This window comes from Protomyctophum parallelum, assembly GCF_964188405.1.
Source record: "Protomyctophum parallelum genome assembly, chromosome: 1".
In the NCBI taxonomy this organism is placed as follows: domain Eukaryota; kingdom Metazoa; phylum Chordata; class Actinopteri; order Myctophiformes; family Myctophidae; genus Protomyctophum; species Protomyctophum parallelum.
In genome coordinates, this window is record NC_139697.1 from 92,545,783 (window position 1) to 92,558,974 (window position 13,192).

The 13,192-nt window shown below is 48.7% G+C and overlaps 1 protein-coding gene across 1 annotated transcript in view; it reads left to right on the top strand.

The window, feature by feature from the left end:
- The window catches only part of cux1a (cut-like homeobox 1a), a 282,358-nt gene that overhangs the window by 234,867 nt on the left and 34,299 nt on the right, over nt 1-13,192 (top strand). Inside the window, 5 exon segments of the mRNA XM_083781531.1 lie at nt 1,299-1,379; nt 5,514-5,615; nt 7,454-7,648; nt 11,193-11,515; nt 12,098-12,472. Coding sequence (XP_083637657.1) covers nt 1,299-1,379; nt 5,514-5,615; nt 7,454-7,648; nt 11,193-11,515; nt 12,098-12,472 — 1,076 coding nt within the window.

Consider the following 13,192-nt stretch of genomic DNA (forward strand, 5'->3'; position numbering starts at 1 on the left):
CTATATATTCAGTCTGACATCTATAGGGGGGGGAGGGGGGGGGGGGGGGTGACAGGCTTTTTTGGACAGCAGTAAAAATAACTGCAGGTTTGCGTTGTGAGGACGACATTGTCGTAGGTCATTCTCTGGCAGCATTGCAGTGAAGTGGAAAATTGTATATAAAGCTCGAAGATTTAAGTTCAGAATGTCGATCATAAACTCGTTTCTGAGCTGCTCCGGGTTATGTCCACAGACTCCACAAACACATACAGATAGAGGAAAGTAAATCATATTCACTTTCTTGTGCTTGTTTTTCTTTGAAGGCGTAGGCCTACTTGTTTAGTTAGTTTTGTCATTGTTCTCACTCGACACTTGTGACTGTGGAAGGAAACAGTTGAGGTGTTGACATTGCAGCTCATTATTTTTTTTTGTTTTGGATGTTCCACGAGCACTTGGCTAGCTTTGCAGCTACAGTAGCAGCACCAGATGCTTTTTAATGTGAAACATTAACATATGGTAAATCTTCAGTCTGCAGTGAAGAAAAGCAACCTCGAGCTCAACATGTCAGGCTAACCGACACGTCAGTGTAGAGCTGTCGTCATTAAAGTGGCACAGTATGCCATCTTTGTGACATTAGCACGAGACAACAACAAACAATAGAGAAGCAAGACACGCCATCTTCCACTTTACTTCCCGTATCCGTGCGATGTAGGTGGCCGTCTCCTTAGGAGACCAGAAGTAGCTGGCTAGTCTATTCACTCCAATTGGAGAAGTGAACACAGATTATGAGGGAGAAGGAAGGAACATCTGCACACTTCATCAGGCAAACTGTTGCCCGATGAAGACCTGACGGTCGAAACGTTGCAGCTTTTTGCCGATGAAATAAAGTAAGTAAGCTCTGAAAACAAGTGTGCGGATGTTCCTTCCTTCTCCTTGATGCCTTGACGTCCAGCACCTGGCCTAAATACAGGCCAAAGATTAAAGACGTGCACACAATCCCTCTCTGTGAACATGACCAATTATTTTAGGCCCATGGTCACTGAACTAAATACTTCCTCAGCCACACAATCTTCCCAACGTTCTGACACCAAAACGTAATTTTCCAGAGAGACAAATCAACGTTGTTATCGACCTTCCTCTGTTCCGGCAGCAACACACTCTCGGAATATCTATAGCAACAGTAATCATAGAATTAAACGTCTTTGTTACAACCCATAAGTGGTGTTTTCTATCCCCCCGTCAGTTTGCATATACCATCCTCCATCTATCTGGTCCAAGGTCTACTTATCTCTGATGTGTCGCCACTTGTTTTCCAACAGAGAACCCAGGCCAGAACCTAAGCAGGGTGTTTCAAGAGGTTCCGAAGAGAAAACCCCACTCTGAAGGCTCCTCGAGGCCAGGTCTGTTCTTTGCCTTCCCTATCGTGATTGACGCCTATAGCCACTTAAACCCCTCTAGACTTACTAAACTGTACCTGGGTTGGCTCCGTACCTGGACCGCTGTTTTCCATCCACACCAACTCTCTCTTCGCCCCAAAACTTGCCGATCTACAAGCACACAACGCGTTGTAAACGCGCCACGCTGTGTGCTTGTAGTTCAGCTATTTCTTTGCTAATGTTCCCACCAGCATACAGATGCTGGGGTTCAAGTGGCTAGTCAGTGTTTTATTTGTATTTCCTGTTAGACATATAGCTTGAGAATTCTGGCCTGGGTCTGTCTTGTTGCAAAAAAAACAACTTAGAAGCTGTTTAACTTAAAGTGGCAGTGTAAAGAGGCTTATTTTTTCATTCATTTTGTTAAATCTAGGAATATCTTTTAATGACCAAGTTATTTGTTGTTCAAAAGGTATGTCACAGTGAACACTCGAGTCAAAACAATGATTAGGAGTCTCTGTAATGAGGGGTTATTTGGACTCGACAGACAGCGTTTTACTCGCCGTTTTGTCAAAACAAGACCAAAGCCGGTCAGCAGGTCTCCCTGTGTGACGTCAGGGAGAAACCTCACATGTGTCATTTAACCTTTAAAAGTGGCTTTACCCGCCCCTTAACGATGTACTTTGGCCAGGCTAGTAGTCGGCGTGGCACACGTCCGTTGTCATGCCAAGCAGCCCACGTCAAATCCAGAGTGTTGCATTTACCCGTAAGGGTCCATTTGGTAGCATTTGTACATCCTCAGAGTCACGGGTCCATTTGGTTGCATATGTACTGTACAGTACATCCTCAGTCACGGGTCCATTTGGTTCCATCTGTAGATTGTCAGAGTTGCGCGTCCATTTGGTTACATTTGTAGATTGTCAGAGTTAAGGGTCCATTCGGTTACATTTGTACATTCTCAGAGTTACAAATGTGTAAAGTAACACTTTTTGAGCATTTATTTGTTGTTATTTATTGTTATCTTTTGCTGAGAGGCATGGTGTTAGAGAGGCAGAGTTGCTGAGGGAATACGGTGGAGCCAACTCTAGACGTTTGACTCAAGCTGTTCACATGCACTGTGTTTGATGATGGCAGCTCAACATGCTCTGTGTGGCTTCACGTCGCTGGGGGAAGAAACCCTGGCTCCGCTGTGCTACGCTAGATATGCTAGTTATGTCATATTTATTTTGGCCTTAACGACCGGGCACGTCATAGCGTGTGCGTGCATGTGTGTGCGTGGGTGCGTCTGTGTGAGGTCAAACTCCATGCTGGTATACCAGCGGTATAGCCCAGCCTTTCCCGTCACAGAGGCACATGCATGCAGCGAAAAAGAAAAACCCGGAGTCTGAAGAGTGTAGAAACTGGACCACTCCGGGTCCCGTCAGAGTTAAAGGAATACTCATCGTTCGTTCCTACTGCGTGGCTGTCATTGCCCTTGGCAGGGTCATCCCCGTTCCAGCCCGCAAATTACTTCCACTTCCTACCCCGCTGCTAACCCCCTCCCCCACACACACACACACACACACACACACACACACACACACACACACACACACACACACACACACACACACACACATAACACACATGTTATTGTCACACACATGAACAAGCGTGACCTTGCCCAGCAGCCCTGACCAGTGGCTCTAAGGCCAAGGCCAAGGCCAGGCAGTGGAATTGGTCGTCCATTTATTTTTCTTTGTAGAACCTCTTAACCCATTCTGACCTGAGATCAGATTCATACGAGGTTTTCCTTGGCAGCTTGTAGATCTGCTATTTTTCAATAGATAAAGCATAACATGATGCCAACACCAAAATGGGTGCCCGGTCAGAATGGGTTAATACCAATGTACCCCCCCGACCACTGAAGCTCCAGCCCAAACCCGACCCGCCTTCTCCTTTCTCCGTGGAGTCCGTCCAAACAGTCTGCTTCTCTCAGACGGAGACAGTAATTAAGTACATTTACTCGAGTACTGCACTTATGGTATAAGCACAGTTTTGTCTGTGCTTTTACGATCTGTATATACTTCTTCTCCACTACAGTATACTCAGAGGCAAACATTGTACTTCTGTCTCCGCTACAATCATTTTGACCGCTTTAGTTACATTTGTACATTTTTTACTAGTTTTTCTAATAAAACAGTTTTTACTGGGGCACGGTGGCACAGTTGGTGGTGCTGTCGCCTCACAGCTAGAAGGTCCTGGGTTCGATTCCCGCTGGGGACGCTGTGGGCACTGGCGGCGTGTTTCCTCCTCCGCGTCATCAGTGCCCATACCCGAGGCGGGGGTTGGCGAAAGGGCCTTTCTGTGTGGAGTTTGCATGTTCTCCCCGTGTCCCCTAGGGTAGTTACCCTCACAAAAACGTGCCGTAATCCTGGTCTCTAAAACTACCTCCCCCTGGCCAGCCGGGGCGCCTGATGGAGGGGAAAGGAACTGGTCGGAATAACGTGTCCCTTCCACGCGCTACGTCCGGCCGGGGAAATTCCCCTCTGTCGGGTGAAAAGAAGCAGCTTGGACTCCTCATGCATAGAAGGAGGCATGAGGTCAGTCCGCTGCCCCCCCCCAGGTTGGCAGAGGAAGTGTAGCGCCCAGGATTACATTAGATAATTGGCACTGGGTGAAAAGAAAAACTGGGTTACAAAATCGTGGGATAAAAATTTAGAGTAAAAAAAAAAGTTTTTACTTCTGTTCTGAAAAGCGACTTTGGGTACCTAGAAAAGGACTATATAAAATTATAAAACGTATGTATTATTATTTCGATTATTATGGCAACCAATCAAGCGCTACTGTATTATTTCTCCAATCACAAATAGCTGATCTACAGGCTCTCTCAATGCATCACATTGCAGTGAGCTTGAAGATCTGCTATTTTCTAAAGCTTTTGACACATTTTGAGGCCACTTTAAGTATGCTAATTCTTTTGTACTTTTTTACTCCAGTCACATTTTTAACAGTTTCCGTGCCGGGAATGGATTACTCCAGGTTAATGTCGCTGCCGTATCGGACATACCCGCCTTTTGTTTTATGTGTTTAATCCGCCGTAATGTAATGAATCAAAAGAAAATCCGTCTTCGTCGCGGAGTATGAGACTGGATGCCTTCGCTGTGATGACGAAACCGGAAATCGTCACATGCTGTGGGCTGCTAGGGCTTCTGGGAAATTGAGGCCAATGGAAATGCATTGGGTGCAACGCCTCATTGAAACCAATCTTGTGTGCGTCTTCCGGGTGCACCAAGATGGTGGATGCTACACACAGATCATAACAAACCACGGGAGCTTTTTTTGATGGATTTTCGCGGATTAAAAGCCCAAATAATTCAGCGTATGCTCTAAAGGTAATACAACAATCTCGGCAGTGAAGGGGGGTTGATTAAAATGCGGGTTAATCGTAAAAAACAGTCAAACTGTTAATACAAGCCTTTTACTCGTACAACAGAGTATTTCTAAAATGTGGTATTGGCAAAAAGAAAACGGGAGTACCACTGGGAGCGCATCCAAGGGTTCTGGTTCTCATTGTGAGCAGAGGCAGACAGACACAGCAGGCCCCCGCTCCGCTCCAGCTCCGCTCCCACTCCGCTCTCTGGTTTCTGACTTCATGAGGAACATGTGCAACAGTAGCTGCGGCCTCGTGTGTTTTAACAGGATTGAGCTGCGTTGTAAAACCAGAACTCTGGGGAGCAGCCGCCTGCCACTGTGTGAGTGTGTGTGTGTGTGCGCGTGCGTGCGTGTGTGCGTGCCACTGTGTGCGTGCCCGTGCGCTCATCCGTGCGTGTGGGGCAGAGGGTATTGTTCATGTGTGTGCTGCGTGCTCATCATAGTCACCAAGGCTTTTTTTCTTTACCATTTAAACCTTATACTAAGTTGACCGAGTCACCCAGAGCTGTATACTGTACTTGGGCTGCTAGTTTTTCCCCTCGACATCAAATACCATAGGCGAAGATAACTCATTTACAAGCTCACAGCTACAAGCTCTACAAGCTGCGAGCTTGTAGAGTCGCTATTTTCATCCAATGTTCACCACAGAATGAATAGGGTGATCAATTATCTCAAACGTTCTATCCATTGACTCCCTTGTATTTTTATGTCATATTATAATACGTGTATTTCTCTCTTTTCTTACAGGTAACATTACTACCAGGATCCGCACTCCAGAGACCGGTTCAGACGAAGCCATCAAGTCCATTCTGGAACAAGCCAAGAGGGAGCTGCAGGTTCAGAAAGCAGGTGAGTGGACACCTTGTACATACTGTACCAGTACATACCAGCTGTGTGTATATAGCTTATCTTTTCGTCACTGTCGGGAGAAAACCACCAACATGTAACTACGCACTAAACCCAAGCGTTTAGGTTATAAACACTTATTTGTAACACTTTTTAACCCATTCTGACCTGAGATCAGATTCTAAAAGTGTCTTTGATTTTTCAAAAATAGCAGACCTACAAGCTCGTATCGCACCACTCGGTGGCGCAATATGAGCTTGTAGATCTGCTATTTTTCAATAGCTAAAGCACAACATGATGCTAACACCAAAATGGGTTCCCGTACAGAATGGGTTAAACGTGTCACAGTGTTTAGATTATAAACAGAAGAATGTTTAATCGCCAGTAACACTTTTTTTTAAACACATAAACGCGTTTAGTTTTTACAATCAAAAGTCAGTCATATGGGTGTTTAGAATTCGAACGCTAGGTGTTCTCGTGAGGTGTTTGAGTGAACTCGTGTTCTACTGTATTTTATGAATATTAATTAACATTTGGCATTTTATTATTACACACTGGTGGTGTTTAGGTTTTAAACGCGTCACAGATTTACAGTGTACGTTTTAGAGGGTTTTTTGAACCGTTTTTTGAAAAAAATCATTTCTAACTGCAATGAGGGCGATCTCTGTCGCTGCACTATAGTGCCTCCCAAAGGTTCACCTGTTCAGCAAGGAGTGGAACTAGGAGGAATAGCGTGTTCCTCCACACGCTTTACTCTACGCATTTTTGTTTCCGTACGAGGCGAGACTTTAGGGAGCGCTTGGTTTTCGTGAAACTGAAACCAAGTTAAATTGGGTGGATGTTTACACCCTCCCACATAACTAACTAAGGGTGCATTATAGCTCACTGAGCGCACTGTGCAATACAAACCCATGCGTGAGTGTGCTCCCGGGGACGGCGCGCATATCCCAATACACCCTAGTATAAAGCAGTGGCGGGGACTACACATGAGGGGAAATTGGCATAATTACTAAATTGGGAGAAAAGGGGTGGGAGAAAGCATTGAAACAAAAATAAAATGCTCTTTGAGCATTCAAACTGTATTTCTGTGTGTAGAGCAATGCAGTGCAGACTGTGTTGCGCGGCGGTCTTTAGAGATGAGCTCAAAGCTGCATTGAAGCTGTTCAAACATTCATTTTGGCATGTCCTCTCCAACAGGCTTCCTGGGAGAAGCCTATTTCTGTTACCTGATGTGATGAACCACGGCATCTGTTCTCAATTTGATGTTCATACTGTACTTCCAAAGAGCTCCCAGCCAGATGTCTTTATTATTTATTTTCTGCTTCAAGAAGTTGCAACTCTTTCACTGCAGTTGAAAAATAGTTTTTTGGGGGGGGCACGGCACTCGGTCTCTGCACAGCCACAGTAATCTGCCTATAGATTGACCCTAAAGGGGCCTTTCAAACGGACAGCGATGAACGCACACGTCGCTGTCGCCTGGGTCAACGACACAGGTCTGCTCCAGGACTGCTCCAGAGGGGCGCGGCAACACAAGAGTGAAAAAGAAAAGAAGCTAAACGGAATCCAGGTCTGGCGAGTCACGGGCGTGCGTGAAACGTGGCATTGTTCCGACCTCCCATTGTTACTAACCCTGTCTCTAAGCCTAACCCTAAACATAACCGCTTTTATAGTGTAATATCACTTACCCCCTACCTTTAACTGTGTTTGTGCGTTTAACAAACAGCGTTTGAATACGCCAACAATGAAACGAGACTTGACGAGTCCCTCTCTCTCTCTCTCTCTCTCTCTCTCTCTCTCTCTCTCTCTCTCTCTCTCTCTCTCTCTCTCTCCCCTCTCTCCAGTGGACTCGTCCCACTCGGTGTCCAGCGGCCTCAGCAGCATGATGGGCCAGTCGAGCTCAGACGACAACATCCAGTCCATCCTGGACCAGGCCCGCCGACAGATGGAGGCGCAGCATGTTGCTCTGGAGCCCCTCCTCAAGGGCTCCTCCTCCATGGGCAACCACGACCTCTCCCTGCTCCCCCCTAAGCTGCTGGGTAAAGACCTCTCCCTGCTCCCCCCTAAGCTGCTGGGTAAAGACCTCTCCCTGCTCCCCCCTAAGCTGCTGGGTAAAGACCTCTCCCTGCTCCCCCCTAAGCTGCTGGGTAAAGACCTCTCCCTGCTCCCCCCTAAGCTGCTAGGTAAAGACCTCTCCCTGCTCCCCCCTAAGCTGCTGGGTAAAGACCTCTCCCTGCTCCCCCCTAAGCTGCTGGGTAAAGACCTCTCCCTGCTCCCCCCTAAGCTGCTGGGTAAAGACCTCTCCCTGCTCCCCCCTAAGCTGCTGGGTAAAGACCTCTCCCTGCTCCCCCCTAAGCTGCTGGGTAAAGACCTCTCCCTGCTCCCCCCTAAGCTGCTGGGTAAAGACCTCTCCCTGCTCCCCCCTAAGCTGCTGGGTAAAGACCTCTCCCTGCTCCCCCCTAAGCTGCTGGGTAAAGACCTCTCCCTGCTCCCCCCTAAGCTGCTGGGTAAAGACCTCTCCCTGCTCCCCCCTAAGCTGCTAGGTAAAGACCTCTCCCTGCTCCCCCCTAAGCTGCTAGGTAAAGACCTCTCCCTGCTCCCCCCTAAGCTGCTGGGTAAAGACCTCTCCCTGCTCCCCCCTAAGCTGCTGGGTAAAGACCTCTCCCTGCTCCCCCCCTAAGCTGCTAGGTAAAGACCTCTCCCTGCTCCCCCCTAAGCTGCTGGGTAAAGACCCCTCCCTGCTCCCCCCTAAGCTGCTGGGTAAAGACCTCTCCCTGCTCCCCCCTAAGCTGCTGGGTAAAGACCTCTCCCTGCTCCCCCCTAAGCTGCTAGGTAAAGACCTCTCCCTGCTCCCCCCTAAGCTGCTGGGTAAAGACCTCTCCCTGCTCCCCCCTAAGCTGCTAGGTAAAGACCTCTCCCTGCTCCCCCCTAAGCTGCTAGGTAAAAACCTCTCCCTGCTCCCCCCTAAGCTGCTAGGTAAAGACCTCTCCCTGCTCCCCCCTAAGCTGCTGGGTAAAGACCTCTCCCTGCTCCCCCCTAAGCTGCTGGGTAAAGACCTCTCCCTGCTCCCCCCTAAGCTGCTGGGTAAAGACCTCTCCCTGCTCCCCCCTAAGCTGCTGGGTAAAGACCTCTCCCTGCTCCCCCCTAAGCTGCTGGGTAAAGACCTCTCCCTGCTCCCCCCTAAGCTGCTAGGTAAAGACCTCTCCCTGCTCCCCCCTAAGCTGCTGGGTAAAGACCTCTCCCTGCTCCCCCCTAAGCTGCTGGGTAAAGACCTCTCCCTGCTCCCCCCTAAGCTGCTGGGTAAAGACCTCTCCCTGCTCCCCCCTAAGCTGCTGGGTAAAGACCTCTCCCTGCTCCCCCCTAAGCTGCTGGGTAAAGACCTCTCCCTGCTCCATTCTGGGCGGGCACCCATTTTGGTGTTAGCATCATGTCGTGCTTTAGCTATTTAAAAATAGCAGATCTACAAGCTCATATCGCGCCACCGAGTGGCGCGATAAGAGCTTGTAGGTCTGCTATTTTTGAAAAATCAAAGAACGACTGACATAGAATCTGATCTCAGGTCAGAATGGGTTAACTACTATTCCTTCAAAATAGGAGCTCTGGGGTGCCGGAAAGACATGGCCGCTTTTACTCTGAAACCCACGACCCGGAAACCAATCCGCTAAATAAGTGTGCTTTACATTGCTAGCTTACATTGCTATCGTTTTAATTTATACGATATATGATCCAAAAAGCGTTCATATTTTGCGGGAGAGACGGATGGGGAGCAGAAATGAAGCGCCAGCATATCGATCAGTTCAAAACCACGGAGAGCGCCCTGGATTAGGAGAGACGAGGCATCCTTTCTGCCGCGCTAACAGCTAAGTCAACGGGAAGCTAACATGGGCTCAGGGCGTAGCGTACGGGTAGCCCAAAGCTAACATGGGCTCAGGGCGTAGCATACGGGTAGCCCAAAGGCGAACAGACAAATAAAAAAAAGGAAATAAATCAGAATATTCCTCTCTGGCCCGGTATCATTGAGGATGCGCTATAGGACGTGTACAGACGTCGTGTGGACGCGTGGATTGGGACCCCATAGGACGTGTGGCATCGTATCCTATGGACGGAAGCGGTTAAAGGACGACTCCTCCACTTTTCAACCCATCTTCATATGATTGGCCCTCACTAATGTTAATGATACAATGGCACCATTTATTTTTCTACTCCGTCTGTGTCCCATAGGAGGTCTGTGGGCAGTTCAGAAACCCTTTCTTCCAGTGACATCATCGTTAGGCAGATTTTGTTTTTAACAAGATATGTATATATATTTTAAACATTTAGATTTGTATTATGGCGAGAACGATGGCTTCCATTATCTCATTGTAACTGTTCAGGAATAGAGAGCCTGTCGCTTCTATTGGCTTGGATTCCCCATCGATGATGTCACTGGTGGACGTGTTTTTCTGAACAGCCCACAGCCCTCCTATATGAGACACAGACAGAGTAGTTTTTTTTATAGATATTCACTATTGTCTTTTACTTTCATCGCACACAATGCAATTATTATCAATTACGAATTTGTGACTTCATTTATTGAGGGGCTCTAGCCCTCCTATATACATACAGCTTTTGTCCCCACACGACTCAATATTTGCCATTGACAATGAAAGGAGAAATTAGGTCAAATGTCATAAATGTAACCAACCAGGGGCATGGTGGCACAGTTGGTAGTGCTGTCGCCTCACAGCTAGAAGGTCCTGGGTTCGATTCCCGCTCGGGGCGCTGTGGGTGCTGGCGGCGTGTTTCCTCCTCCGCGTCATCAGTGCCCATACCCGAAGGCGGGGTTGGCGAAAGGGCCTTTCTGTGTGGAGTTTGCATGTTCTCCCCGTGTCCCCTAGGGTAGGTACCCTCACAAAAACATGCAGTAATCCTGGTCTCTAAACTGCCTCCCCCAGGCCAGCCGGGGCGCCTGATGGAGGGGAAAGGAACTGGTTGGAATAACGTGTTCCTTCCACGCGCTACGTCCAACCAGGGAAACTCCCCCCTGTCAGGTGTAAAGGAGCAACTTGGACACTCAAGCATGAAGGAAGCATGAGTTCAAGTCCGTTGCTCTCCCTAGGTTGGCGGAGGGTGTGTAGAGCCCAGGATCACATCACAGGATGATTGACACAGGGGTGAAAAATGGGTTACAAAATCGTGGGTCAAAAAAAAAAAAAAAAAAAAAAAAGAATGTAACCAACCAATCACTTGAATTCAGTTGTTCTTGAGATGATGCATGATGGTGTGTAACGATAAGAGCGCCCCTCACTTTTTAATAGTCGATTAACCCATTTTGGGGCGGGAACCCCTTTTGGTGTTAGCACTATGTCATGCTTTAGCTATTGAAAAATAGCAGATCTACAAGCTCATAGCGCGCCACCGAGTGGCGCGCTACGAGCTTGTAGGTCTGCTATTTTTGAAAAATCGAAGAACGACTGACATAGAGACACGGCTTTTCAGAAAACCGTCAGGACGTAGAAGACATTTTTAGAATCTGATCTGGGGTCAAAATGGGTTAAATGGATTGGTTTGATGAAGTGGTTTTACCCCTTTTGCCCGCTATAGGTTCCCCCGTGGTCACCCTGTCCCCGTCGCCCTACTCCCCGCTGGCGTTGTCCCTGAAGAAGGCCTCGGGGCCCGGCGGCGGCGGCGCCGCCTCCTCCCCGTCTCCCTCCTCCATACTGGACTTCAGCTCCAGCCTGGTGAAGAAGGAGGCCGGAGGGGAGGCGGCCGTGGGGGAGGCGGGAGGAGGAGGGATGCTATTGGACGGCGGCAAGCAGGGGCGGAGCTCCTGGAGGGACCAATGGTGGAGCGGCATGCACCCCGGGGGGTGGGCGCTCGGCGGGAGCGAATATGACGCTCGCAACAACCAGGACGACTGCAAGGAGGTACAGTACACAGTACAGTACACAGGGATGAACGCGGGTCGTATAGCGACCCCCTGCATTCATGCACTGCAGAGATTCTCCTTTTTTTTTTCTGTCTGTGAGAGTCGCAGAGAGCACGAATACTCAATACACTCCCTCTGCCAACCTGGGGAGGGCAACGGACTGACCTCATGCTTCCTTCAATGCATGATGAGTTGCACGTTGCACGTAGCGTGTGTGGGCGGAAGGAACACGTTATTCCAACCAGTTCCTTCCCCCTCCATCAGGCGCCCCGGCTGGCCAGGGGGAGGCAGTATAGAGACCAGGATTACTGGTCTCTATTGGTCTCTCTGATTATGTGTTTTTGTGAGGGTACCTGCCCTAGGGTTAACTCTCAGACGTGTCGTTCAAAGCATAAATGGGCGTTTAGGGGACCACAAATAGACCCACTCGACCCTAGCTTGTAACTAACTGAGAGCGTACAGATGTAATAATCCAGAATGGCTGTATGCTATCATTCCACGTACAGATACTGCAGATGAACACAACACAACCAAAGCGTCCACACATAACACTCCCCTCTCTCCGTGTGTCTCCCGTCAGAAACCCCCCCGGCTGCAGGGCGCTCCCTCGTCGTCCTCCTCCTCCATGGACTTCTGGAAGGACTGGCCGCGGGCCGACTCTCCGTACTCGCAGGCCGGCTCCGAGGCGCAGGGCCCCCCGAGCCGAGGCGACACCCCGCAGAGCAGCCCCTCGCCCCTGGGGCTGGCGGCCGGGGGCCTGGGACCCCTGGGGCCCCTGCTCGTGTCCAGCTCCGCCGCGGCGGCGGCCAAGACCCCCCGGCCGTCGGTGGCGCCGCTGAAGCCCGAGCAGTACGAGTTCTACATGTACCAGGACGTGGACACCCAGGAGCTCACCCAGCAGGTCAAGGACAAGCTGGCCAAGAACGGCATCTGCCAGAGGGTCTTTGGAGAGAAGGTGGGGAAAAGAGACCCAATATATACTGGACATGCTGCCATGCAGTGTTGTTTTCGTCGACTAAAACTGAGACGAAAAATGTTCGTGGACTGCGTTTTTTCCACTGACGAAAACTAAATGGAAACTAAATGAAAACTATCTATGATGACTAAAACTAAGACTAAATATACTGACAATTTCGTCAACAAATAAAAACTAGACTAAAATGTTAGGAAGGGACTAGTGAACAAGAGATCTAGTATAAGTCATTCTACACTTGGTCGCATGCTGAAAATAGCTGATCTACAAGCTTGTGTGCTTGTAGATCAGCTATTTTCAGCAAGTGTAAAATCAGTCGTTACGACGGCATCAAGGACCGCCAAAATACATTTTAGTCGACTAAATCAACTGTAGATTTAGTTGACTAAAATCTTATGACATTTAGTCGACTAAAACTAGACTAACAATAAAACATTCCGGTTGACTAAAATGTTACTAAAACTAAATGAAAACTATTCAAAAGACAAAGACTAAAACTAAAATAGAAATTTGCTGCCAAAAACAACACTGCTGCTATGCTATGCTCTGTAAAGCCCCCCCCCCCCACTCTTCCAGTCCGGAAAAGAATCGGTGGAATATTTTTTTGCTCGCTTACCTCTAACATTACGGTAGTCATCACCGATGATCGCTCGCGTTCATATTTGGAGCGAGAGGCAGGTTGAAGTCAGAAATGAAGAGCTT